The sequence below is a fragment of the Rhinoraja longicauda genome, chromosome 4, assembly GCF_053455715.1.
Source record: "Rhinoraja longicauda isolate Sanriku21f chromosome 4, sRhiLon1.1, whole genome shotgun sequence".
Taxonomy (NCBI): domain Eukaryota; kingdom Metazoa; phylum Chordata; class Chondrichthyes; order Rajiformes; family Arhynchobatidae; genus Rhinoraja; species Rhinoraja longicauda.
Window position 1 is genome coordinate 75910461 of NC_135956.1, and position 27085 is coordinate 75937545.

At 38.3% G+C, this 27085-nt stretch overlaps 1 protein-coding gene across 7 annotated transcripts in view; it reads left to right on the forward strand.

Annotated features, from left to right (window-relative positions):
- cspp1a (centrosome and spindle pole associated protein 1a) overlaps window positions 1–27085 on the forward strand; it is a 67838-nt gene that overhangs the window by 10537 nt on the left and 30216 nt on the right. For 6 of the 7 annotated variants that reach the window (XM_078398703.1, XM_078398704.1, XM_078398705.1 and 3 more), the window contains exons 6-21: window positions 511–609; window positions 3068–3264; window positions 5341–5433; window positions 6471–6572; window positions 7416–7510; window positions 10031–10127; window positions 11644–11701; window positions 12039–12268; window positions 14753–14874; window positions 15805–15910; window positions 18472–18592; window positions 19203–19350; window positions 19795–19938; window positions 22046–22161; window positions 24745–24894; window positions 26311–26457. In XM_078398703.1, coding sequence (XP_078254829.1) covers window positions 511–609; window positions 3068–3264; window positions 5341–5433; window positions 6471–6572; window positions 7416–7510; window positions 10031–10127; window positions 11644–11701; window positions 12039–12268; window positions 14753–14874; window positions 15805–15910; window positions 18472–18592; window positions 19203–19350; window positions 19795–19938; window positions 22046–22161; window positions 24745–24894; window positions 26311–26457 — 2025 coding nt within the window. The remainder of the gene's footprint in view (window positions 1–510; window positions 610–3067; window positions 3265–5340; window positions 5434–6470; window positions 6573–7415; window positions 7511–10030; window positions 10128–11643; window positions 11702–12038; window positions 12269–14752; window positions 14875–15804; window positions 15911–18471; window positions 18593–19202; window positions 19351–19794; window positions 19939–22045; window positions 22162–24744; window positions 24895–26310; window positions 26458–27085) is intronic. The other variant, XM_078398700.1, reaches the window with a different exon arrangement.

The following is a 27085-nucleotide window of genomic DNA, read 5'->3' on the forward strand; positions in this document are numbered from 1 at the left end:
TGGGTTTATAGCTTGAGAGGATGCATGCAAATGGAAACTGCATTTTCCCCCATAATTCTGAGATTCATGACAGTGAAATAGCTATTTGATATAAATTTTATTTTTCAGTTTATATCAATATTTGTTCTTTCAGTTGTTATTTTACTCAAAATAATCAACTCAACCAAGCAGAAATTACTTCGTTTCATTTCATCACTTCTCAAATTGAAAAAGTTATATGTCCAATGGAAAAAAACCCGTAATTCATTGAACTGATTCCATTAGAACACCAATACCTAGCTGTTGTCTCATTCTAAACACAATTTCTTTTTCCAGGGGATTAAAGCTGAACTTATTTTAAATGGAAACATACAAAGGCTCTGAGCTGAAATATTAAAATGAGCTGGTTATGTACATCTCCAACTCTCCTGTGATTGGGTGATGCTCATTCTGGATCTCCAGTGTCTTGAATTATATTGTTTGTCATTCATTTCTCTGATGCAGTAATATGCAGTTTGTTGTTAATTTCAGGACAGATTGAGAATAGAAAGAAACCAGGAATACAATCAATTATTAAGGGCGCAAGACAAAAATGAACAATTAAGAAGAGACGGCAGATGGATTCCAAAGGTGACTTTCTTTCTGGAATTGAAAGCAATGCTTAAGGATGTAATGTGAATTTCAAATAAAAAATATAGTTCATGGTGACATAGCAAAATAGCATTTAAAAAAATCTTGCAGCACGTTTTGTTCTTACCCCAAGGTTAGTTCTTTAAAAGAATTATCCAGTTAAATCTTATTGCCCTCCTCTACCAATGCAAATTCTCTTTGTGAAGTTTACAATCAAATTTACTTGCAGCTCTTTCAGGTATTGGCTGCCAAATCATAGCAAGTCACTGCACTCACTGTAAGTGGGTGTCCCCTGGAAACTAACCCTTTATCAGTGGATACAATTTTTCCCTACATAATTTATCCAAAATCGCAAAATTCATAATGTTTCTATCACATCTCTCCATTACCACCTTTGTTTCAAAGAATGCAATTTCATCATTTCTAATCATAAAATTCAGTTCCCTGTTTCTGATGTTGTTGTAGTAAATTTCTGCTGTATTCGTTCTAAGAATTTGACATTCTTCTTCTCAAATGATTTACCTGAATTGAAGATATCTCTGAATTCAAAGATTTGCGCTTGTAAACTCCTAGCCTCTCCTACTTCACCCTCTAAAATTATACTCTTTGATTTGCTGCTTCTCATTTTATCTTTCAAACTGCATCTCTTCAATATTTCCAGGATTAAGCTTTATCTGCCGAATATGTTAATGTCCTCTTGATGTTTGCTGCTGTTCTTCTCACTGTTAAACTACTAACCTGTGTTAAATGTAAACTTTCAAATGGTATTCAATATATTAAGTCTGGGTGCTTTGTAATTCAAAAGGAGTAGCAATGCCACCAGAGGTCACTAAGATATTATCTCACTTCATTCTTCAAATTACAAATGACAAGTTTACAGTACTATTTGTTATATTTGGGCATAGAACTTTTAATGGTATTATGGTATGTTTCTTTGTTGGAAGTGTTATTCTGTCCAACATGTCAGCAACAAAATTCAAGTGCTACTTAATGCTCCTATCTTACTACTTCTTGCCAGATCACTTAATCTTTTTCATTTCAAGGTTTCAAGGTCAGTTTATTGTCACATGTACCAATTAAGGTACAGTGAAAATGTACTTATTTATATCGGCGAAACCAAGCGCAGGCTCGGCGATCGCTTCGCTGAACACCTGCGCTCGGTCCGCATTAACGCAACTGATCTCCCGGTGGCCCAGCACTTTAACTCCCCCTCCCATTCCCAGTCTGACCTCTCTGTCATGGGCCTCCTCCAGTGCCATAGTGAGGCCCGCCGGAAATTGGAGGAGCAGCGCCTGGGCAGTTTGCAGCCCGGTGGTATGAACGTCGACTTCTCCAACTTCAGATAGCTCCTCTGTCCCTCCCTTCCCCTCCTCCTTCCCAGATCTCCCTCTATCTTCCTGTCTCCACCTATATCCTTCCTTTGTCCCACCCCCGACATCAGTCTGAAGAAGGGTCTCGACCCGAAACGTCACCCATTCCTTCTCTCCCGAGATGCTGCCTGACCTGCAGCATTACTCCAGCATTTTACTCCAGCATTTTGTGAATAAATCGATTTGTACCAGCATCTGCAGTTATTTTCTTATACTTAAGGTACAGTGAAATTTGAGTTACCATACAGCCATACTAAGTGAAAAGCAACAAAACACACAACTACATAAAAGTTAACATAAACATCCATCACAGTGGATTCCACATTCCTCACTGTGATGGAAGGCAATAAAGTTCAATCTTCTTCCTCTTGATCTCCCGTGGTGGGGGCAGTCAAACCATCCGCAGTTGGGGCGATCAAAGCCCCCGCAGCCGACGATTGAAGCCCCCTTCGGGGTGATCGAAACTCCTGCGTCAGGACGGTTGAAACTCCGCAGCATGGAGCTCCCGAGTCGGCCTCTTCTTACCAGAGTTCGCGGGCTCCACGATGTTAAAGTCCACAGGCCCCGCGGTTGGATCCGACAAAGGGATCGCAAGCTTCGCAGACTCCTGCGGCTTGGAGCTCCAGGAAAGGCCGCCAACTCCACGATGTTAGGCCGTAGTGGGGACGGAGAAACGATACGGAAAAAATCGCATCTCCGTTGAGGTAGGAGATTGAAAAAAAGTTTCCCCCAACCCCCTCCCCCTCCTCACATAAACAAACCAGGGAACACTAAAACATACTTTTTAACCACACTAAAATTAACAAAAAGACGAAAGGACAGACAGACTGTTGGCGAGGCAGGTTCTGTTGGTGGTGCCAGCCAAAGTTTTTTTCTGTGCTATTTGGCATTTTCTCTCACTAATATTTCTATTTGTTTAAAATTAGCATTTGAGAAGAAATGATCTATTTGTTGTCATTATGCATATCCAACTGTAGGAAAATACTTTTAATTGTAATATGTCAGAAATGTTTGCAATATGTTTTTACATGTAATATTTATTTGGGCACTAACTCATCTATTTTAAAATTTGTAACTAATATTATAAGGAGAATATTGATCCTTCGGATGAATCCAGATTTCTGGCTGCACCTCATGTAAGATCTGATCAACCCCCACATGAACCAGTTCCTTATGGGAATGATGCATATACATCAATGCAGGCCTATGAAGAGTTGTTGAATCACAAGCGGCAGGAAGAACATAGATATCGCAGGTCTGATGATCCTGAAGTTGGTCATAGAAGGTAATAATATTGGTAAACTATTGTTATGGGCTAAATCAACATGTATTTATAGCTTTGATAGCTAAACAAGTTTTCATAATTTTGTTGTTTCCGTCTGTATTTGTTGGTTAAAAATGCTTTAAAAAAACATCTTTCAAAAGGTTTGCAAGAATATTTTATCATTTTAAACAATTAATCTTGGTTTCGTTATAATCATAGATTTGTTGCTTAAAAAAACAATCTCTTTCCATGAGGATTCTTGCAAGGAGTCTCCATCTTGATCCTGGACCTTTAGGGCCAAACAAAGGTTATCACATCTTGGGCATGTGGAACCTTAAAATTTACCTCTGACAACTGTTCATCCTCAATGTTAAATAATCCCAGTTTAGTGAAGCTGCCAATTTTGTGTTGAACCAAATGAAGCCATAATCAGATCCCCCCAGAGAAATAAAATTCAAACAAAATGTAGAGTATAAATTGTATTGACTTTAAAAAAGTGCAATTACTGACCCATGAGGAAAAATGTTAATGAAATTCTCACGCGATTGTAACAGTATGAATTTATTTCACCTAGTCCCCATGCTCTAGACTATTTACGCTTTTGTACCTTGGGTCATTCTTGTGGTTTCAAGCCAATTCTTCAATTTGACAACAATATTATCATTTTCTCCAGACCCGCTTCTGGCTGACCCACTTTTTTTATTCCAGCACTTTGTGGCTATATTAGAAATTGTGTTTTGCGCTGGAACAATGTTGGGAGAAGTGTACTGAAACTTAGTTTCTGATGATGAAGAGTGGAAAGATTAAAGTGTGGGGGGGGGGCTTCCTCCATTGCCAAAGTGAGGCCACACGCAAATTGGTGGAACAGCACCAAATATTTCGCTTGGGTAGTTTACAATCCAGCGGTTGGAACATTGAATTCTCTAACTTTAAGTAACCTCTTCTTACACTCCCCCCATGCCCTCCCCCTCCTCCCCTGTCATTTTACCAGTTCCTGAGTTCTCCACATTGTTTCTCTCTTGAGTCCACACCTACCCTAGCTAACATAGCTTAGGTTTTACAGTAAATAGTGAAGAAAGATTGAATATCAATTAATTTGCCTACACCATTTGTAGGTTTTGTAGTTATAAGAGATGGAAATAAGGTTATTAAGGGTGGTTGTGACCCAAGTAAACAAAGGAACAAAGGAAGTAACAGAGTGGCCCACACTCCAAAGACGTACAGGTATGTAGGTTAATTGGCTGGGCAAATGTAAAAATTGTCCCTAGTGTGTAGGATAGTGTTAATGTGCGGGGATCGCTGGGCGGCGCGGACCCGGTGGGCCGAAGGGCCTGTTTCCGCGCTGTATCTCTAAATCTAAAAATAAATAAAAAAATCAAACTGGAGGAACAGTACCTTGTATTCCGCTTGGATAGCTTCCAACCCAACGGAATGAACAGTGAATTCCCCAATTTTAGGTAACTACAGACTCACTCCCTACCCCTTCTTTCCCTATCCCCCCCCGCTTGCCTTGTGCCCCACCGAGACTCGCAACTATTCCTCCTTCCACCTACATTCCTTCCACCAGCTTCACTATTTGCAACTCTTCAATCCTTTTGATTCACACCTGTCTTTTCATCACTGTCCTTTGTCCAGTTATTTGCCTGTTAAAACCCTCCTATATCCACATTACCGGCACGCTTTGTCTTGCCCCTCCTCTCATCCAGCTTTCTTCCCCCCCCCCCCCCCCAACCCGACCCAAAACATCACCTATCCATGTTCTCCAGAGATGTGCCTGATCTGCTGAGTTACTTCAGCAAGTTGTGTTTTTTTAGTGGAAAAGAAAGCTCAGATTATAAGCTTAAAAGAAATTCTGACATTTAATGTCTGAGTGAAAGAGATTTCACACTTAACAACATTTTTAAGTTTAATTTTTAAGGTTAGCTGAGTATTTTGAGTTATCATGCCAAATACATAATTTGCACTTGGATGGACTAGCCCTAAGATTTTACATTTCTCGGCCCTGTGTATCAGCTCTGTTAATAGTTTAATATGCCAATGGTCTTTGCAACTAAACAGCATTGAAAATTATTTGAACTATGGATTATTCCTTTCCAGAAATGTACAGACGCAGACAGACAGATCATGGAATTATGAAAATAATTTTTCTGATTCCAGCAACTACTTCGAAAGATTGAAAAATGAGTACAGGTGAATAATTCTTCAATGCCAATGTTCCCACTTTGATATTCATATTCTTCTTACATGCTGCATAATCCTTGCTCTTGTTCTGCCTCCCACCTAATTTGATAAATTTCTATGTACACTCATTTTACTTCCAATTCTTCATTGTCACTTGTAACACTTTTTATCCTTTATTTAATCTGTGGGATTTCTACGTTTAGTATGGCTTTATATAAACCTGTCCTTTAGAACTCTATTTCATTTCCATTGTTAAATTAGCTCCCACTGTGTGCATTTGCATGTCTTAGATGGTGCTTTTCAAGCTCGATTTACCAGCGGCATAGAATTTAAAAATTACGGAAATTGCTTCAAAGTTGAATAGAATATTGGTTAGATTGCAGAGTACCATGGACCATTTTCGCCAATGTGTTACAAAAATAATATCGAGCCAATGCAGTTGATTTACCAGATTAATTTTAAAGGTATTTATTCACAAAATGCTGGAGTAACTCAGCAGGTCAGGCAGCATCTCAGGAGAGAAGGAATGGGTGACGTTTCGGGTCGAGACCCTTCTTCAGAGTCATAAACTAGAGTTCTTATTTCTGCAAAGGAGAAAACTTGGACATTTGATTTTGAAAAGGGTTGAGAAGTTAGATGTACAAACATTGTTTCTACAGGAGATATGGTGTGCGTAAGGTATCCAGTAGATACAGGAAATTAGCGGAAGGATAGTTCAGGCAAATGGAGTTGATGGAAAAATTTGAAGCAAGCAAATATTTAGGAGCAGCTTCTTGACTTGGATAGTGGCAGAACTTGTCGTGAAAAACAACTACACCAGAAACATATTGTGTACTGGAGTTGAAATGGATTGGATATCTGACGTCAATTTTGTAATGAATTCAGATGACTGAAACATTGTAAGAGTAGATGGCTATCAGGACTCATTTTCAGTTGCATTTCTTTAGATTATTTGTTAATTCACCACTTTTGACTATTGAATTTTGCTCCTGAACTGAAAATTACATCTCATAAAACCCATGTGAAATTGTCAAATTTTACTACAGGCAATACAAAGATCGACGTGATCAGAAAGAACCAACGTACATTGAAGATGAGTATAAGAAAGAACACAGAAGGCGACCTGTTTCAGCAACAGAACAACCTAGGTAAGTAGCCATAATGTTTTGATATTTCTTGGCAAGGTATCCATCATATAATGTTCTTGGACGTTGACAAACCAAATCCTTTATCAATTGTTTTACTTTTTTGCTGCTTTGTCTTCGATCGGGACTGAGAATTTTTGGAAAGCATTCCTGTCACAATTCTGAGGGGGAAGGGAGGGGAGCTGGGAGGGGGTGGAGGGAGGGGGAAGGGGGAGGGGGGGGTGAAGGGAGTGGGAGGAGAGGGTGTTGCACCAATGCAGGAGAGGTTTGGGCCCAACGGGTCCACTTGGTCTAGTACCAGTTAAATGGCTCTAACTTAAGATAGAAGCATATCTCACAGTTCTATGTTTCTATGTATTACAGTTTAACTAACCAAAGTCATACTCCTGTCACGCAGCATACATTCCCACTTCACATCAAATTATCTACGTGTGCTTTTGTATGTTTTGCATGCAAGTGGAAACTATTCCAAAACAATAGTTTGTCAGATAGAAAATATTTGTTTATTGCCAATGCCATGGTGGAAAACACTAACAGCATTTCAAAGTTAGGAGAAAATAATAGGATAAGAGGGAGTGAGAACAATTATTAATAGGCAAAAAAGTACTAGGTAAAGTAATAACACTAAATAGTGACAATTTTCTGGTGTAGTTTATATGGTTATATGGAATTGTGTGTGTTGCTATTTAGATCAAACAATGTCATTTGTTTAATCCCAGGAAGAAAAAATATATTTACATTTGCAGCTGTTTTAAAAGCATTGTTACCCTTATAACATGTCATCTTGCCATCTTGTAATAATATGATTGTCTTTCTTTCCGTCTTAATATTTTTCCATTCCAATAGATTTTTGACAAATGAAATACATGACTCACCAAGAGAACGGTCCAAGTCTGCTTTCGTGAAAGATGATGCTGTGTTTGGTACTGGTTTATTATTCGGTATGTCAGAACACTTATTAACTAATATGTCAGTACAGTTGCAGTCTTATTATGAAGTAGAGTTTTTAAACCAGGAATTGAGCATAAATTTGGCGTAGATGAATGAATGAATGAATGAATGAATGAATGAATAAATTTATTGGCCAAGTATGCATATACAAGGAATGTGCCTTGGTGCTCCGCTCACAAATGACAACACAAGCATACAGTTAACAATTAAGAATAAAGCATAACCACATCAAAACAATAAGGATACAACATTACGGTCTAAACATGTGGGTGAAAATAAACCGGAGCAAAAAAGAGACTACAGACTTTGGTTATTGAGTAGAACTATCACTCATGGGAAAAAAAGCTGTTTTTATGTCTGGCTGTGGCTGCTTTGACAGTCTGGAGTCGCTTTCCAGAGGGAAGTGCTTCGAAGAGTTTGTGGCCAGGGTGAGAGGGGTCAGAGATGATCTTGCCCGCTCGCTTCCTGGCCCTTGCAGTGTACAGTTTGTCAATGGGGGGAAGGTTGTAGCCAACCTTGTTGTTCAACTAGATGTTCAAGTTGTGAGTCAACTTTCTCAGAAATTCTTAAATTGTATCGGTATGAACAATATAAACATTTAATTTGAGACATTTCAAAACATTTAAATGTATTTGACAGTTAACGATGCTTGCCTGTTGAGTTATGTTAGTCGATTTGTTGTTGGCGTTCTTGTTCCACTTTCCACTCTGGTTAGGGCTGAATGAATCTACAAAAGGTAAGTTCACATTTGATATTTGAGACATCAGCAAGTATGGGTAGTGTGTTGCTGGCATAAGTTCTGACTCAGGGCTTTTCCTGAAAATTTCCAAATGCTGAAAAGGCACCATCTATAAATTTGCTCATATTTCATAATTACTACTAAATTCTATAGGAAATGGATACATTTTCGTAAAATAGCTTGTGGTTGTGCACAATACACCAAAGGTTTAGCATTTTCTCTTTCCCAATTACAGGTCCTCCCCAGGTTATGAATGCCTGATTTACATACAGCTCATACAAAAGAGCAAATGTTTGGGAGACTGGTGGCATACATTTGTTGGGATCTTTTGCCTAGTGGGAACCTTGTTTGCGGCAGCACTTCTGACTTGATCTAAGTTTGGTTTATGAGCAGTTTGCCGGAATAGAGCCATGCCTTAACCTGGGCACGACCTGTACCTGGGCCACTTTCTTTCTGGGGTGGTGGGGGGCAGAGTAGAAATTCTCATTAAAATTTGGTCTCTATTTTCAAGATAATGTTTAGATGAATCTCTTTGGAATGTCATAAATTAATTCTGAAGTGACAGTAAGTGATATTGCATTTGACACGGTGATTAAATGATATTCCATTACACATTGTTGAAAGGGATGTTACATGATTGAGTTTGCAGGCATAAGTCTGTAAATTTCACAAGTCTTTCTCATCCTGACATTTGTTAAAATCTTTATCATTGTTTACTTTATCTATTTTGTACCTCATGCGAACTATGGCATTTTGCCTGCATTAGCATCAGTATCTATCATTAAAGACCATTGAGCTCAACACCATACCTGTAAGCTGACACACTGTCCCTTTAATTTGTAAAAGACGAACTGTTTTCCACCAGCCTCCTTAGTAATTTTTACTTTCAAATGGCCACTGTTGACAAGTCGATTTAGTGGTATGTGCCAAATGTATTTTTAAATACAATGTACATAACGTTGGCTGTAGTAATCTGGATTCCTTACTCTAGAACCATTCCTTTATTAAAAAGTTGACCATCTTTGTTTTAATGTGTGCTGGCGTTCACTTATTAGACTCTGTTTTTTCATGTTCCAATTACTTTTATCCCACAACCACTTGACTTTCAGCAATTTAGGATATGTTCAATGAGATCACTTGATTTTCTATTTAAATTACCATAAGCCTATTAAATACTATTTTTACTTTATGCTCTATTGGTATTCCCACATCCTTTATTGCTACATTGTAAGCATCCTGTTATTTACTGGATCAATGCATAATACTAATTTTAAACCTCCATGATGCCCGAGTATGTGATTTTTTTTTAAAGCCTCTAATCGGTCTTGTCTATCCTTCATCAAACCTTTTCTCATTTATTAGCTTTTATTGCAACTTCTTGCAGCTATCCTATGCTGATAGGCCTAAAAATTCTATAATTTAGCAGAACATCGACTGCTGCATGTAGAATTTCTCATGAAGTTTCTTATTGTGCAGACAAAACTTTCATTTTCACTTTTGTGTTCAATATGTGGCAAGCATGCATGATGTGCACTAGATGTGCATTAAGCAAATAGCAGATTTCCTCTTTTATCAACTATTTGATTTAAAAGTTAAAAAAATTGCTGAATACAAGTCACTATAGATATTTGAGCCATCTTCATTATTTGCCAAAAGATTTTAAATTAGTTTACATCTCATAGTCATGGAATTAAATATTTAGGGAATCTTTTATCTCACTGATATTTATGATGAATTGTTCAAATTTATAATTGCTTGTCATAAACTTTAGGTAACAATGAGAGTGAGAGTGCTCAAAGAAGAAGAAGGGAAAAATACAGACAGGAATTGTTGGAACAAATATCAGAAAGGCAGAAAAGCAAGAAACGGTATATATCTAGTATTTGGTGTAGATTGCATTATAAAATTTATTTCAATACATTAAGGTTATTTGTACTGTAACTGAAATTGTACTCTACTTTAAATTCACAGACTTTTTTGCAGTATTTTCTTTTTGTTCTTTGAACCTAATCATGGTTGAACTTAGTTTACAAATGTTGGCTGATATATTATGAATTGCATAATTAGTTAAAATGTTCAATACTACGGCAAAGCTAGTAATGTGTTCTATATTAATTTCACTGTTTTAGATTGGCAAAATTCCAACATTGCATTTATGCAATCGAAACTGAGAACTGATTTGAGAGAAAATTAAATCGCACTCCAGTCATATTGGTTATCAAAGCTATTAAGGCGATTGAAATGAAAGAGTAAAATGTAAAATTATTGAATTGTTAAAGTTCTTAAAAACATTAGGAAACTACAAAGAAAAATTACAAACGTTTAAATCAATCAAGCGCAAAATGTCCTCTTTAGTATCTGTTTGAAAATTAGTTGGTTCATTGATATTCTACGAGACTGGAGGTCATAGCCTCAGAATTAAAGGACGTTCCTTTAGGAAGGAGATGAGGAGGAATTTCTTTAGTCAGAGGGTGGTGAATCTGTGGAATCCATGCCACAAGCTGTAGAGGCCAAGACAATAGATACTTTAAGGCAGAGATAGATAGATTCTTGTTTAGTATGGGTGTCAAGGGTTATGTGGAGAAGACAGGACAATGGGGTTAAGAGGGAGAGATAGATCAGCCATGATTGAATGGCGGGTGGATTTGATGGGCCGAACGGCCTAATTCCGCTCCTGTCACTTATTAACTTATTACAGGTTCAGCGGACAGATATCCCAGCCTAAAACCTGAAAAATCAATGGAGATTTATGCTCCACCACTGGATTCCAGAGAAGTCAACTGCAAAGTGCCCTTGACCCTTCACTGGCAATCCACTGAGTGGACCTTCAGGATTTTTGCCTTCACTTGGGACTACTAAATGTAATGACAGTTATATAGATCAGGTTTGGCATTTTTAAGCAAACTGTTGATCTACTGTTAATTTTGTTAAATACTGTGGTTAGATAAATCAATAATTTTGTATCTCACTTGGGGCGGCACAGTGGCACAGAGTAGTGTTACTGCCTTATAGCACCAAAGACCCGGGTTCAATCCTATCTATGGGTGCTGCTTGTACAGAGATCGTATGTTCTCTCTGTGACCACATGGGATTTCCCCCGGTTTCCTCCCACACTCCAAAGATGCACAGGTTTGTAGGTTAATTGGCTTTGGTAAAAAATTGTAAATTGTCCCTAGTGGTGTGTAGGATAACGTTAGTGTGTGGGAATCGCTGGTTGGCGCAGACTCGATGGGCTGAAGGGCCTGTTTCCACGCTGTATCTCTAAAATTAAAAAACGAGGGTTGCTGCTAATCCTGTGTGGTAGCCCTTCGGGGAAAGAATTCAGTGTGGGAAATTTGAGAAAAAAATCTTATCTGCTGTAATAATGTTGCTTTTACTCCATAGGGAGAAGGAACTTGAGCTTAACGTTGCTGCTTCAGGAGCTGTGGACCCAGAGAAGGAAGTAAGAATTTAACTTCTTTTTTTAATCAATCTGCACCTCAAATATGGGATATGACCTCCTTGCAAACTGCTTTTCTGCAGCGTACATTGTGAACCTAGGTTTGTTTTGTTACCCAGAGTCAAACATTATTCCATTAGAGATGCATGTTTATCTCAAACAGGAGAAAGAATGGGAATTTATTCTTACTATAGTTACATGATGATTAGTTGCATCAGTAGTTTTTTTCTTCACAGCAATTCAAATTAGGAAGAAATAAAATAAAATGATATGAATGTTTTCTGTGAAAGTAAATGCACTTTGATAGTTGTATTTGGTGACTTTTGATTTCAATAAATAGCCAGATCGAATACGGCAGTTTGGTGCTGTTATGCACCAACACAATTCCCGCAGGCACGATGCCCTTGACCAGAGAGGTGGAGTCCATTTTGCAAAATATTCAAGTGATGATGGATCTGCAGAGAGACAGCCACCTGAACGTCCCAGGGTGGCTTTCCAGACTCCTGTAATTGATGATCGGAATCAGACCGGTGCAATGTGGAATCCCCTTCGGAATATGATGGCTCCAAGGTAAAAAAACAATATGACAGTTAAATTTGAGCTATGGTTTTAAACATTGTTGTAATCTATTAGTAAAAAAGTGGGAAAATGTTAATTTGCATTAAAATGTTGAGTTGCAATTTGGGTGAACAACGCCCTTAATTGCTATGGTGATGGTAGTGGTGAGCGCATTTTTGAATTGCTGCAGTCGTTGATACAAAGATGTGCTTAGTATAAGAAAACAACTGCAGATTCTGGTACAAATCGAAGGTGTTTATTCACAAAATGCTGGAGTAACTCAGCAGGTCAGGCAGCATCTCAGGAGAGAAGGAATGGGTGACGTTTCGGGTCGAGACCCTTCTTCAGACTGTGCTTACGTTGTTGGAGTTACAGAAATTTGACCTCAACAATATATTTAGGATATTGTGTAAATTGGGTGAAAAATTACAGTATTCATTTACCTGGTCCCCTTGGCGTTCAGCTGATAAATGTTGTGACTTTGTAAATGCTATTGAAGAAGCAAAAGTGTATAGGAATAAACTTCAAGGGATATCAGGAAGGGAAAAAGATGATATTAGATAGCAAAAAGAGAATACAAGATAGCTTTGGTGGATAAGGTAAAGGAATCCTAAGAGATTCAGTACCATGCATGAAGTCCGTCCGCTATGACCTGAACACAAGCAAAAATATGAAGAGACAATTTTGGGCTAAACTGGAGTTGCAGATACTTTCTAGCTGATGCAGGCTTGCACACTATCTTCTCCCACAAGGCAAAACTGGGTAGCATAAGTGGCAACGACGCATAACTTTGGGATGAGCTCAATGTCTTTTATGCATGTTTTAAAAGGGAGAACAATGGCACAACTAAATGAGACCCTGCAGCCTCTGACAATCCTGTGATCTCATTCACTGAGGCTGTCGTCAAAGCATCCTTCAAGAGGGTGAATCCGCCACAATAATTCTCAACACTGGTGCCCTGCAAAAATGGTCTCGGTCCACTACGATAGTGCCTATAGAATATAAAAACAGGGATGTAATGCTGAGGTTTTATAAGGCACTGGTCAGACCACATTTAGAGTATTGTGAGCAGTTTTGGGCCCCATATCTGAGGAAGGATGTGCTGGTGTTGGGGTCCAGAGGAGGGTTACATAAATAATCCCAGGAATGATTGGGTTAACAAATGATGAGCGTTTGATGGCATTGGGCCTGTACTAGTTGGAGTTTAGAAGGATGAGGAGGGACTTCATTGAAACTACCGAATAGTGAAAGGCCTGGATAGAGTGGATGTGGAGAGGATGTTTCCATTAGTGGGAGAGTTTACGACCAGTGGCCATACCCTCCGAATAAAAGGATGTACCTTTAGAAAGGAGATGAGGAGGAATTTCTTTAGTCGGGAGGTGATGAATCTGTGGAATGCATTGCCACATACGACAGTGGAAGCCAAGTCAATTGATATTTTTAAGGCAGAGATTGATTCTTGATTAGTACGGGTGTCAGGGGTTATGGGGAGAAGGCAGGAGAATGTGGTTGAGTGGGAAAGATAGATCAGCCATGACTTAATTGGCCGAATGTATTCACCTTGTCGCTTCTGTGTCCTGGGGTTCCATCTATTTCAAAAGGGTATCTATTGTACTGGTGCCTTAGAAGAGAACAAAGACCTGCCTCGGACTATTGTCCTGTAGCATTTATGTCAATTAAATCCTTTGAGAGTTTGGTTATGGCACAAATTAACTTCTGTCTCAGAAATAGCCCAATTCATCACATAGTCTTCTCTATTGAAAGAATCTATACGAGGCCCTGCCTTAAGAAAACTGTTGTTGGCTACAATGTCAGCTGTAATAACAACTGGTTCAACCGGTGAAGAAGGGCTCGTTGGTGCAGACCGGCGGTATCGTTTTTAAGGTGAAAAGAGACAAAGTGCTGGAGTAACTTAGCAGACAATCAGTCTGAAGAAGGGTCCCAACGTTACCTAACCATGTTTCCCAGAGATGCTACCTGACTTGCTGAGTTACTCCAGCACTTTGTGTCTTTTTGTGTATTAATCATCTGCAGTTCTTTGTTTCAACTACATACAATAATAATATCGTACCCGGTTATAGCAGGCAATCTCCCCCCCACCCCCATGGTTCATTATAAGAGATTGAACTTTTTTCACCTTCCATCACAGTGAGGAATGTGGAGGAGTCACTGTGGTGGATGTTCATGTAAAAATGTATTTTGTGTGTTCTGTTGCTTTTTATTGGTATGACTGTATGGCAAATGAAATTTCTCATATGTTGCAAAACATACTTGGCAACTAAAGTATAATTATAATGATAATGATGATTAAAACTTGCATAATATTATGTTATATTTGAGTGATACATTGCAAAATGCTGTTACGGTGCCATTACTATGAACAAGATTGGGAAAAATTGTCCCAAAAATGTAGTATTCATGAGACAACCAGTTCGAATGAACACAATTCTGATTAAACATATCCTAATTTTGATGCAATTTATTTTCTAATTGTAGGCTTACTGCAATCCCTCCTCCTCCTCCACCACCACTCTTGATGGAACATTACCAGACACCTTATGACAATGCTTATTATTTTTATGGGGCTAGAAATCCTTTGGATCCACACTTGGCTCACTGTAAGTATTGGACAGCAAATGTGACCAAAGGGTTTTAGATTTTCTTTTTCGTGTAGTGTTTTTTTTAGAAATCAATTTATTCTGACGGATATTTATATGAAATTGTAAAAAATATTTTGGTTCAAACTTCACAAGAGTTGGTCTTGACGTCATGTTCGGCACAGACATTGTTCTTGTGCTGTACTTTTCTATATTCTATATTCCACGAGAGATTTTTGCTATCACATTCACACAGCTGATCACCCTGACATTCTGACCACACTTTGCACTGATTTTTGAATTGGTCCACTGAATCAACAACACTGTTCACTGAACCTGTGTACCTATATTCACTTCAAAGGAGAGGAAGTGAAGAATTATTCTTTATCATTTACATTCTATGTAAATCAAGTTTAGTGTCATATGTTCAAGCACAGTGGGGCACAGAGACAATGAAAAGTCTAGCTTGCAGCAGCATCACAGGCCCATAGATTTAGAAAAATGCACAATAATAAATTACACATAAATTATACATAAATTACACAATTTCTAAAAGAATGAAGGCTGCAAAAAAATATATTAGTGAAAAACACAATTAGTAAAATAAATCCATGGTAGTACAAGAGGTGGATCTGTTATCAAGGAAGGATTAGGATTATGCAGGTTGGCTCAAGGAAACTGATAGACGAATATAGCTGTTCCTGAACCGAGTAGTATTGGACTTCAGGCTCCTGTATATCCGAGGCGATGGTAGCAGTGAGAAGAGGGCATGACCTGGATTATGGGATTGTCACGTTGTGCTACCTTGCAAATGAACTGCTGATAATTGGCAGCTTGGAAATGTGATTTATCTGATGCATGTTTAAGATGAGCAGATGGTTGATACTCATTGATTCTGTGTTTTATTTTCTTCCAACTACAACACTGAATGCTTTGTACTTTACAATGTAGATGGCCCAGGAGTCATTGGCGCACAGCCTGTATCCTATCCTTCCAGTGGGCTGGCCAACGTACCCATGCAAAGTTATCCACATATTTCCCCTGTAGACCAATCTTTGTAAGTTTTAGCTTTTATTATTTGCTGTATGTTCAACTTCAGTTTTAGCAGATAGTGCAGTTGTGTTTTTAACTCCTAGATTTATGGAGTACACAACATGCATCGATTACTATCTTATAATTTACCATATTATAGATTATCTTTACGTCAAACAAAACCCTGATTATCACATGTTTCTGCATGTCTCCTAATGTATAATTTGAACATTATTGGTAGTTATCAAAATAGGTTAAATGTTGCATTTCTCTATTTTTAGGAGATGATAGAAAAATAATGATCATGACCAGTGTCAGAGATGCTTCTCTGTCAATGATGGCACTTCTGTGAACCATTGTCATAGTTTACACTTGCAGTTTACACTTTCTAGGATGGACTCCAGGATGTCTCAGCTATTCCAAGAAAGGATAAAAATAAATTAGGAGTACTCATCTTTGTTTGATCCGAGTTATCAGTAACATTACAAAAATTGCAATTAAATAATGATGAGGGGGAGACTTCACTTATCTTAATAAAATCTAAGTATAACATCACTTTTAAAAGACGATAAAGGGAAATTGATTCCTGAAATGTCACAAGTCTTCAATTCACACATGTTTATTCAGAGATTGCAGGGCATGCACATTGATGGCAAATGGCATGCAATACTTATTTTGATGTTACTTCTGTAAAATTGCAACACATTCAAAGCAGTAAACTGATGGGCTGAGGCCATTCTTAAAATTATTTAAAGTGCCTAACCTATTCTGACCACCATCAGGCAAATGTGACACCTCCATGATCACCTTTCCGTGCATAACTGCATCCCCAGATTGTCTCAGCTCCAACCAGACCTTCCCTATCTTCTCTCCATCTAACCTAACCACGCCAAGCATATCAGCCACATTAAGACAACCTTCTCTATCCTTTCTCTGATTTTATTATGTTAACTGAAGTCTCCGCTCATCATTACTATGTGGTAATGCATCTTTTTGTTCAGCTGGAAAATTAACTCTTCTATCATTTTAACCACTGTTTGGCTTTTATGCATTTTCTTCATTGCAATGTTGTTCTGTATTATTTATGTCCTATGTGAGTTTTCTTTCTAGCTTATCACCTTTAACCTCCTTCACCCTCCATATTTTTTCTATTAATGCTTTATATCTCATTATTTAAACAACCGAAAGAATAATTTATATCCATTTTCATACTGAAAGTTTCAGATTCTCTATGAACAACAATTAACCAGCTAATATTAACTTGTAGAATGTTGCCTGCACCGTTGTCACTACATTTGGATTATTGTGATCAGTTTTGGGCCCCATATCTGTGGAGGGATGTGCTGGTGTTGGAGAGGGTCCAGAGGAGGTATACGAGAATGATCCTGGGGATGATTGGGTTAACGACAATAGACAATAGACAATAGGTGCAGGAGTAGGCCATTCGGCCCTTCGAGCCAGCACCGCCATTCAATGTGATGTGATCATGGCTGATCATTCTCAATCAGTACCCCGTTCCTGCTTTCTCCCCATACCCCCTGACTCCGCTATCCTAAAGAGCTCTATCTAGCTCTCTCTTGAATGTATTCAGAGAATTGGCCTCCACTGCCCTCTGAGGCAGAGAATTCCACAGATTCACAACTCTCTGACTGAAAAAGTTTTTCCTCATCTCTGTTCTAAATGGCTTACCCCTTATTCTTAAACTGTGGCCCCTGGTTCTGGACTCCCCCAACATTGGGAACATGTTTCCTGCCTCTAACGTGTCCAACCCCTTAATAATCTTATACGTTTCGATAAGATCCCCTCTCATCCTTCTAAATTCCAGTGTATACAAGCCTAGTCGCTCCAGTCTTTCAACATATGACAGTCCTGCCATTCCGGGAATTAACCTAGTAAACCTACGCTGCATTAGCGATTGATGGCACTGGGCCTGTAATTGCTGGAGTTTAGAAGTATGAAGGCGATCACATTGAAATTTACCGAATAGCGAAAGGCCTGGATAGATAAAATGTGGAGAGGATATTTCTACTAGTGGGTGAGTCCAGGAGCAGAGAGCACAACCTCTGAATAAAGGGACGTACCTTTACAAAGGAGATGAGGAGGAATTTTTCTAATCAGAGGGTGGTGAATCTGTGGAATTCATTGCTACAGGCAGCTGTACAAGCTAAGTCATTGGGAATTTTTAAAATAGAGATTGATCAGTTCTTGATTAGTAAGGATGTCAAAGGTTATGTAGAGAAGATAGGAGAATGGGGTTGAGAGGGAAGGATAGATCAGCCATGATTGAATGGTGGAGTGGACTCGATGGGTTGGCCTAATTCTGCTCCAATGCTTTATGAACTTATCTATACAGAATGCTGAATTCAATCAAAGCCTTGCCTTCCAAACTAAATCACAAGGAATCTTCACACAGACAACATTCGACAAGTTAATATTAGCTGCTTAATTGTTGTTCATTGTGCTTCCATAGAATCTGAAATTTTCAGTATGAAAATGCATATGAATTATGCTCTCGACTGCTTAAATTTTAAATTTGCTTGACATTATACATCGGTCACCAACTCTAGGTCTTCATTTCATTTGCAGTGCACCGAACGTTCATGATGCCACTACTATTAGACATTTAGATGGTGGATTGTTACCAGTGCAGCAAGCAACTTTTTTAAAGGAAAAGGCACAAACTTACAAGGATTTCTTGAAAAAACAGGTGAAACTATTTTTAAGTTTCTCATTACATGCTCTTTAGTTTACCAATTTCTATCAAATTTAGTAAATATGAATAGTCTAAAATGTTGTTTTCCCCAATAGGAAAACCAATGTAATGTTCTGCCAATGTCTATTATTCCCTTACCTACTGGGTCCATTCTTGGACCCAGTAGGTAAGTAAATGATGGGTCTTTGTCCCAAACATTTTGGAGGGCACTGTAAGTAGAGAATTTAAAGGCAGCCTGCAGAGTAATATATATGCCATTCAAAAACATTCTAAGCTAGAGTTGTTAAAGAATACTTTAACAAAAGTTAAGTTAAAAGGTATATTTTGTTGTAGCACATCTGGGCTCAAGTCATGTTATTGTCTTGGTTTCCTATATATCTCCATCTCATTGCCTTATATGTTCTGGGACATTATTCTCAAGGGAACACTCCAGAGCATTGTTCATTTGGTAATATTTATGATAGGTCTGAGTTGTTTAACTGGACAGAGACATTTGTTCCAGCTAGAGCAAGCTTCATACCAACCGCGTCAGTGGCCTGAGTATATTTGAGTAATTATTCTCAAATGTTACAGGAAATTATTCTAAACTGCTTGATACCTTTAGATGCAAGAACAAGAGGAAAGGAGGAGAAAAGAAAAGGAGGAAACAGAGAAATATGATGCAAAAGTTCAGCAGGAAATGAACATTTACAATCCATGGGGAAGAGGAGGTGGAGGTGCACCTCTAAGAGATGCAGATGGAAATTTGTTAAGTATGAGTTTCATGTTTTTCCCTTTCTTTAAATTTGTGCTGCTGTAGTTTACGCGTGGACTTGGCAATTTTGGATACTGCTCACCACTGTTCAATAAATCAGATCAAAGTTATTTGTACTTTGCCCAATAATAAGCCACCTTAACATAATAATAGTTTTTCAAATTAACAGTAACTTCTGACAGCATTTTTCTTACCAATTTTTATTTTCCTATATTTTATTCCAATTCAAGGGTTTAAACTAATTTCTTTTGGCTATATGGTTCTCTTTCTGCAATTATATCTGTATTTTGATCAGATGTGAAGGAAAGGCATTTAGTCATTAATGCCCTCTGATTCTGATTTTTTTTAAAATTAAACATCCAAAGCTGTCTTATATTTTTTGGGAGTGTTTTCATTGTAATTGGAAATGCATTTACTTTACCTTGTATGACATTGCAAACAGCTGATCTGAAGAAAATGCATAAGCAGAATGAAAATGCCTACCGGAACTTCCCTCATCAAGGAAATCAAGACCCCAAAGTCACGGTACCTCTTGATCAGAATTTAACCAGACCAGGTGCTGCAACTCCTCAAGAGAAAGCCCGAGGTAAATTTGCATTAAAGTGAATATCACAATAATCACAATCACAATAAAACTTTATTAGCCAAGTATATTTTGCAACATACGAGGAACTTCATTTGCCATACAGTCATAACAATAGAAAGCAACAGGACGCACAAAATACATTTTAACATGAACATCTACCACAGTGACTCCTCCACGTTCCTCTCTGTGATAGAAGGTGAAAAAAAATATTAAATCTCTCCCTTCTTTGTCCTCCAGCGGTCGGGGGCTCTAACCTTCCGTTGACGGGATGATCTTGACTCCCATAGCCGGCGGCGAGCCTTCCTCGTCGGGTCGATCAAGCTCCTGCATCGGGGTGGGGGGGGGGGGGGGGGATCTCAGCTCACCCGCGCCGGCGATCTACCCCGGGTTTGGACCAGTCCAACCTCATGCAGCTTTTCGAGCTCCCGACCGGTCTCAACCCGAGACTGCGAGCTCCTGATGTTAAAGTCCGCAGGCTGCATTGGAGTGTCGATCCCAGGCAAGGGATCGCAGACTCAGATGATAAGTCCATGCCCCCGCAGGGACTCGAGGTCAGTCCCAGGCAAGACCTCCTGCTCCGTGATGTTAGGCCGCAGAGCGACCAGAGATATGATCCGGAAAACAATCGCATCTCCGGCAAGGTAAGAGATTGAAAAAAAGTTTCCCCCGACCCCCTTTCCCACCCCCCACATAAAACAAACCATAGAACATTTACACAAACTGAACAATTGCATGTGTAAGATATTCTACATTATGCTGGTTATAGTGTCTTGATACCAATTGCTTTGGGGTAGCGATGTGGGGTGACTTTTCAGATCAATGTAATGGATGAAATTCGCTTTTCTCTCATGCCTCACCCTCAAAATCACCCTGAATCATATTCCTGTCCTGAGATTGATGAGGTGCACCTGCAATATTACTCTTGTTATCTGTGCTACCCCACCTAAAATAGACATAGAAACATAGAAAATAGGTGTAGGAGGAGGCCATTTGGCCCTTCGAGCCAGCACCACCATTCATTGTGATCATTGCTGATCATCCACAATCAGTAACATGTGCCTGCCTTCTCCCCATATGCCTTGATTCCACTAGCCCCTAGAGCTCTATCTAACTCTCTTGTAAATTCATCCAGTGAATTGGCCTCCATTGCCTTCTGTGGCAGAGAATTCCACAAATTCACAACTCTCTGGGTGAAAAAGTTTCTTCTCACCTCAGTTTTAAATGGCCTCCCCTTTATTCTTAGACTGTGGTCCCTGGTTCTGGACTCCCCCAACATTGGGAACATTTTTCCTGCATCTAGCTTGTCTAGTGCTTTTATGATTTTATACATCTCTATAAGATCCCCTCTCATCCTTCTAAACTCCAGCGAATACAAGCCTATTCTTTCCAATCTTTCCTCATATGACAGTCCTTCTATCCCAGGGATTAACCTCGTGAACCTACGCTGCACTGCCTCAATAGCAAGTACGTCCTTCCTCAAATTAGGAGACCAAAACTGCACACAATACTCCAGATGTGGTCTCACCAAGGCCCTATACAAAATGGCAGCATCCATCCAGAAATGTGTTGTCAACTGTTCCTGGACATATGGTATGCGACTTCAAGTTTTCGGTGCCTCCCTGCCTGATGGTAACAGCAAGAAGAGGGCATGGAATGGATGGTGGGGATATTTTATGATGGATGGCACCTCAGGTAGATGCTTTTGATGGTGGGTTGGCTGTGCCTGACATGAACTGGGCAGAGTCCACCGCTCCCTGCAACCTCTTGTGTTCCAGTGCTTTGCAATTGCTGAGCCAGGCCATGATGTAACCTGTCGGAATACTACCTACAATACATCTGCAGAGTATTTGGTGTCATGCCCAATCTCTTTAAACTTCAAAGTAAGTAGATCACACACATCTGCTGGTCCCAGGACAGATCTTCTGAGATGTTAATACCCAGGAATTTAAAGCTGCCAATTCTCTCCACTGTTAACCCACTAATAAAACTGGTGTGTGGTCTCCTGTTGATTTTCTTCACACACATTGAATAAAGTTAACCCATGCAAACTATTTGTTTTAAGTTGTGACTGTTTGGAGATGCTATTTATTTATTTTTTATTTTTTAGTAGGTTTTACATTTGCAAATGCATCACAATTTTCTCAAGGAAATCCGATCATCGATCAACAATCGGAAAGAAAAGTTCCTGATCAGGAAAAATATAAAGAATATCTACGCTCACAAGTAAATCCAGTTGAAAATATTCACTTTTTTGTTGAACTCATTTATTCCTTTCTCTTTGTTTTCATTCTTTGAATTTACAGTTGCTCTACTTTATCTGGGAGAATGAAAATATAGTCAGCTGTGCTGCAGATCAATTGGATTGCTGTTGGATTAAAATGTTTGTACTACAAAGTCAAGTTGCACTACCAAAGTCTTGTGGCCTAGAAATTAAATTGCCTAGCTCTCCCTTTCCTATCTCATTCCTCTGAAAATCCCTGAGTTTGTTTCTCCTAATTCTGATTGGTTGAGGTTGATAGTCTGATAACTTTCCTTTCCATCATAGAAGGCATTAATCTCTGGCCATTTGTTAAATATTTTCTTTCAAATGCTGCATAGTGGAATATTTTAATGAACTATTATTATAGAATTTAGAAAATCTTAAAACAAATTGCGAAGTGAGATCAGGACTTCTGTTTCATCAGTATTCAACCACACGCAACTAAATTTAAGGCAGCTCTTCTCCAAGAAGCCCTTCTTGCTTAAGTCCATACTCCGCCACCATGATGAAACGGCACTTACCTGACCAATATGTATCTTCATTCAGTATCCATAAAAGGTACTCTAGTTATGATCCCATTTGTGCACAAATTGGATGTCATATTTTTGGTATCGGAAATTAGATAATATTTCAAAAGTACTTCTTCGGAATCAATGTGCCTTGGGCTTGCTGTAGTCATGAATGATGGCATATAAATATGTCTTCCTATATGAATTGTCATTTCAAAATTTTGTCAAGACTCAAAAGGGAATCAAGAATTGATCCCTTTGATAGACATGTGATGTGTAACATTCTCTAGTAATCTTGTTGCTCAGGAAGTTGCATAAGAGATAGAGCAAGTTATAATTTGCTAATCATGTTTTAGTAATGAGTTTTAAAAATTCATAAATTTTCATATATAAATAACTCAAGTCTGTGGAAAGCTCTGACAACAACCAGACTCCTGAAGGGAATGGGAGTTCGAAGACAGGCCTTCCGGCAAGCCGTCAGGTCACTGTCAGAGGCTGCCGAGCGAAGCAGCAACTGGCTGTGGCTGAAGAGGAATGACTCCAGCAAGAGGGGTAAAAACGGAGGGGAGCGCACCTGTGTCGCCGTTGAGCCCTCTGGAGGTGTGGGCCTATCAACGAAACACCAAGAAAGGAGGGTGCCCACCTGATGACCCCAATTAAGTATTTACCCGTACCCCCATTCAAGATATCAAGAAGGTGCCAATTATAGTAGGGATTGTAATATCAAGTCCTATAAGCTCAACTGATATGTAAATAACTCAAGTTTGTGGAAAGCTCTGAGAGTATGCTAAAATCAACCACATTGACCAAATGCTACTAGATTTCAAGGGATTTCAAGATCAATTTATTGTCACAATTTAGAAAAATCTTAAAACAAATTGCGAAGTGAGATCAGGACTTCTGTTTCATCAGTATTCAACCAGACGCAACTAAATTTAAGGCAGCTCTTCTCCAAGAAGCCCTTCTTGCTTAAGTCCATACTCCGCCACCTCCAGTTTAAATTCCATTTGGAATATTTTGGAGGACCAAGAACCAAGTATTTTGTTTCACTTCTGCATAGCACTGGGCATGCAACAAAAAGGCTTTTCTCTGTACCTCTGTACATGTGACATTAAATGAAACTATTGACAGGTGGTGCCATTAATATTGCTCATATCCAAATTAATATTGATACATCCAAATGCTCTTAAAGTGTGCACCTTGATCACAGAAACATTACTTATAACTGTTGGCAAGGCATCCAGTGCTGGTGGCACCAAGAACGTTTTACTACTTTTGATAGATGAAAAATTAGGAGATAATAAAAATATACTTCAGTATATTTGGGCTCTTTGGCCCAAATACTGAATGCTTTGACCTAGAATTTTTTAAGGCAATTCTGAAAAACAAGTTTTGCAGTTATTATCTTGCATGCTTTAAACATATTTAGCTACTCGCGCAACAATTTGTCAGCTGGCTTATGGCCACCCTTTACTTTTACTAAACTGTCAGTCACTGAAAATGTCACAGTGCAGAGTAAAGCATTCAGAAGTGCTATTTCATCATGGTCCAATAGCCTTAAAGATAAGCACAAATAATTCTGAATAAGGCTGAATTAGCTGTAAATCTTCGTAATTTTGTAAAGACGTTCATATAAATTAAGTGAGACTTTATCCTAGTTTTAAATTCTGGAACTGATTGGATATGAACTAAACCTCTTGTTCTAAAGTAAACCAAACTATTTTCTCTGGTTAAACTTAAGATTTTTTAGAGCTTTGCATGTGCATTTTAAACTCTGTAGTTTATCTATCAGTCTAATATTATTTGTGCTTAAATAATTAATCACTTTTCAACTTAGAAAATAGAACTAGAATACTAATTTATATACTCAAATTTCACATTACCCCAGCATGGAAACCAAGCTAAAGTATTTAAAAAATGATTAGCCTGAAGTTCTGATGCTGATCAAAGTTGGGATGTGAAATTTAGTAAAAATGAAAGGACAGTATTTTCATCTGAATTTTCCTTCAAGAAATAAAAGAAATCAATTGGTTTCAGATTGAAGAAAAGCGGCGTAAAGCACAGGAAGAACGTGAAAACTCTAAACTTGAAGAGCAACGAGAAGAAAAGCGGTTAGCTGAACAGAGAATACAAATTGTAATAGAACTTGAAGAAGAGCAGGAAAAGAAACGACGTAAAGAAGGGGAGGTAACCTTTCAATTTTGACTGAAATGTTTAATCTTTGCATTTTTTTTCAATTGCTGCTTTTCTGAAATGGCACGCCCAACATATATAGTAAAGTGAATCCTTCTATTTAAAAGAGACATTTAATTATTTCAAAGCAAATTCATTTTTAATTAGAACTGTTTAAATCTGCACCTTTTATACTTACCATTTAAATGCCGTTGTCGAAATGGAAATTTTTATGGTAGAGCAATCTTTTTTTTTACCAGCCAGGATGTTGGAGGGCAAGTCTTAATGCCCACAGCAAAAACTATGGGAAATTTCAGTTATAATTTGTATTCAGTATTGTGGGCAAGAAAAACTCTTTCAGTATCAAGGGAAGGTACCATAAGATGTAAAGCCATTTGTCTGTTGATTCTTCATTAATGTATTCTAAAATGTAATTTTAGACAATGTTCTCTAACAATGTTCTCTAATCATAGTTTGCACCTTCCTCTGCTTCACAAATTCTTTCAGTATATCCTTAAAAACCAGAATGATGTGTGACAACCATTTTCAATGGCAAAGCAATTCTCTATGTAATTTTTTTTTTCCTATTCTTCCTCCCTTAGTGATAATTTTAAATTGAATAATTCACATCACAGGCTACCAACAAAGATGATAATTTTAGCTAGTTACTATCAAACTCCTAGCTTACAAAAAAAATCTCAAAAATGTTCACTCCATTGAAGTAGACTTGGTATCACAAGTATTCTATCATAAGGAGGGTTTCTCATTCCGAGCATTAACCTGGTGAATCTATTCTGCATACTCTCTGTGGCTTTAACATCTTTTCTCTTGCACAATAATCTGCTATTAGGGAAAGAGTGACTGAGCATTTAGACAAATATGAATTGAGAACCAACATGGATTTGTAAAGTCAGATCTATTTGGAAAGATAACCAAGCTAATAGATGAAATTGTTACATTTGTTATGATTTATATGGGCTTTCAAAGGACATTTGAAAATATTTTGTTAAAAAAATGAAGACGCAAAGAACTGGATATACTGGCTAGTCTGAAGAAACTTTTGCTATCCTCATTTATATTATTGGCTTCATATTTCATCTTTTCTCCCTGCATTGCCTTTTAAGTTAATTTTTGGTTTATTAGTTTAAAGTCATGCTATCACAATGATTCCTGTGCAGATTTCAACAGTGAGTGGTCCAAGTATCCTGTGGAGAAGCTGATGAATACTTGAATCAGATTTCCAAGTTTATCTTTGTGAGGGTATAGTAGGTTTGAAGGGCCTTGTGGCCTACTTGTTTTTATGCTTGCTCTTATAGATGTTGACGTGCACATGAAATGTGAAAATCTCATGGTTTAGTGCAAATAGGGTGGGAAAGAAATCGGACATTAAATTAAAAATATATTTATATTTTTATTTGATTCCACTTCCAGCAAAAGCTCAAAAATGAAGAAATTATACGATTGGCTGAAGAACGTCGTAAAGTAGCAGAAAAAAAACGAAAAGAAGAGGAGGAAAAACAGGAGGAGTTATTCCAACAGCAAGCGGAAAGGGCACAGCGTGAAAGGGTAGAGGCAAAGGTATATTTTGTTTTAATTTTAGAATGTAAAATATGAAAAGTCTATTTGAACTATTTTATGTTATCAGTGGGAACTAATTGTTAATATAATCATTGCCCTATCTTTATAATTAATTGAAGGACACTTGATAGCTGTGCTGGACTTGCATACTATCACCTTCCACAAAGCAAAACTGAGTAGCATTGTGGCAATATCGCATCACTTCTTGATGAGCTCAATGCCTTTTATGCATACTTTTGAAAGGGAGAATAATGACAAATCTATGTGAGTCCCCCATAGTCTTTGACCACTCTATGATTGTGGTCTCTGAGTTTGATATCAGAGCATCCTTCAAGAGGGTGAATCCAGGCAAAGCATTGGCCTAGACAGTGTACCTAGCTGAGTGCTAAAGATCTATGGTAACCAACTAGCTGGTGTACATAAGATAATCTTCAACCTCTCGCTTTTGCAGTCTGAGGTTCTTGCCTGCTTTTTAAGGGCATATCGGTGCCCAAAAAGAACACGATATCTTGCCATAGTGATTAACGTCCCGTATTACCTACGTCCACCGTGATCATATCATATCATATCATATATATACAGCCGGAAACAGGCCTTTTCGGCCCTCCAAGTCCGTGCCGCCCAGCGA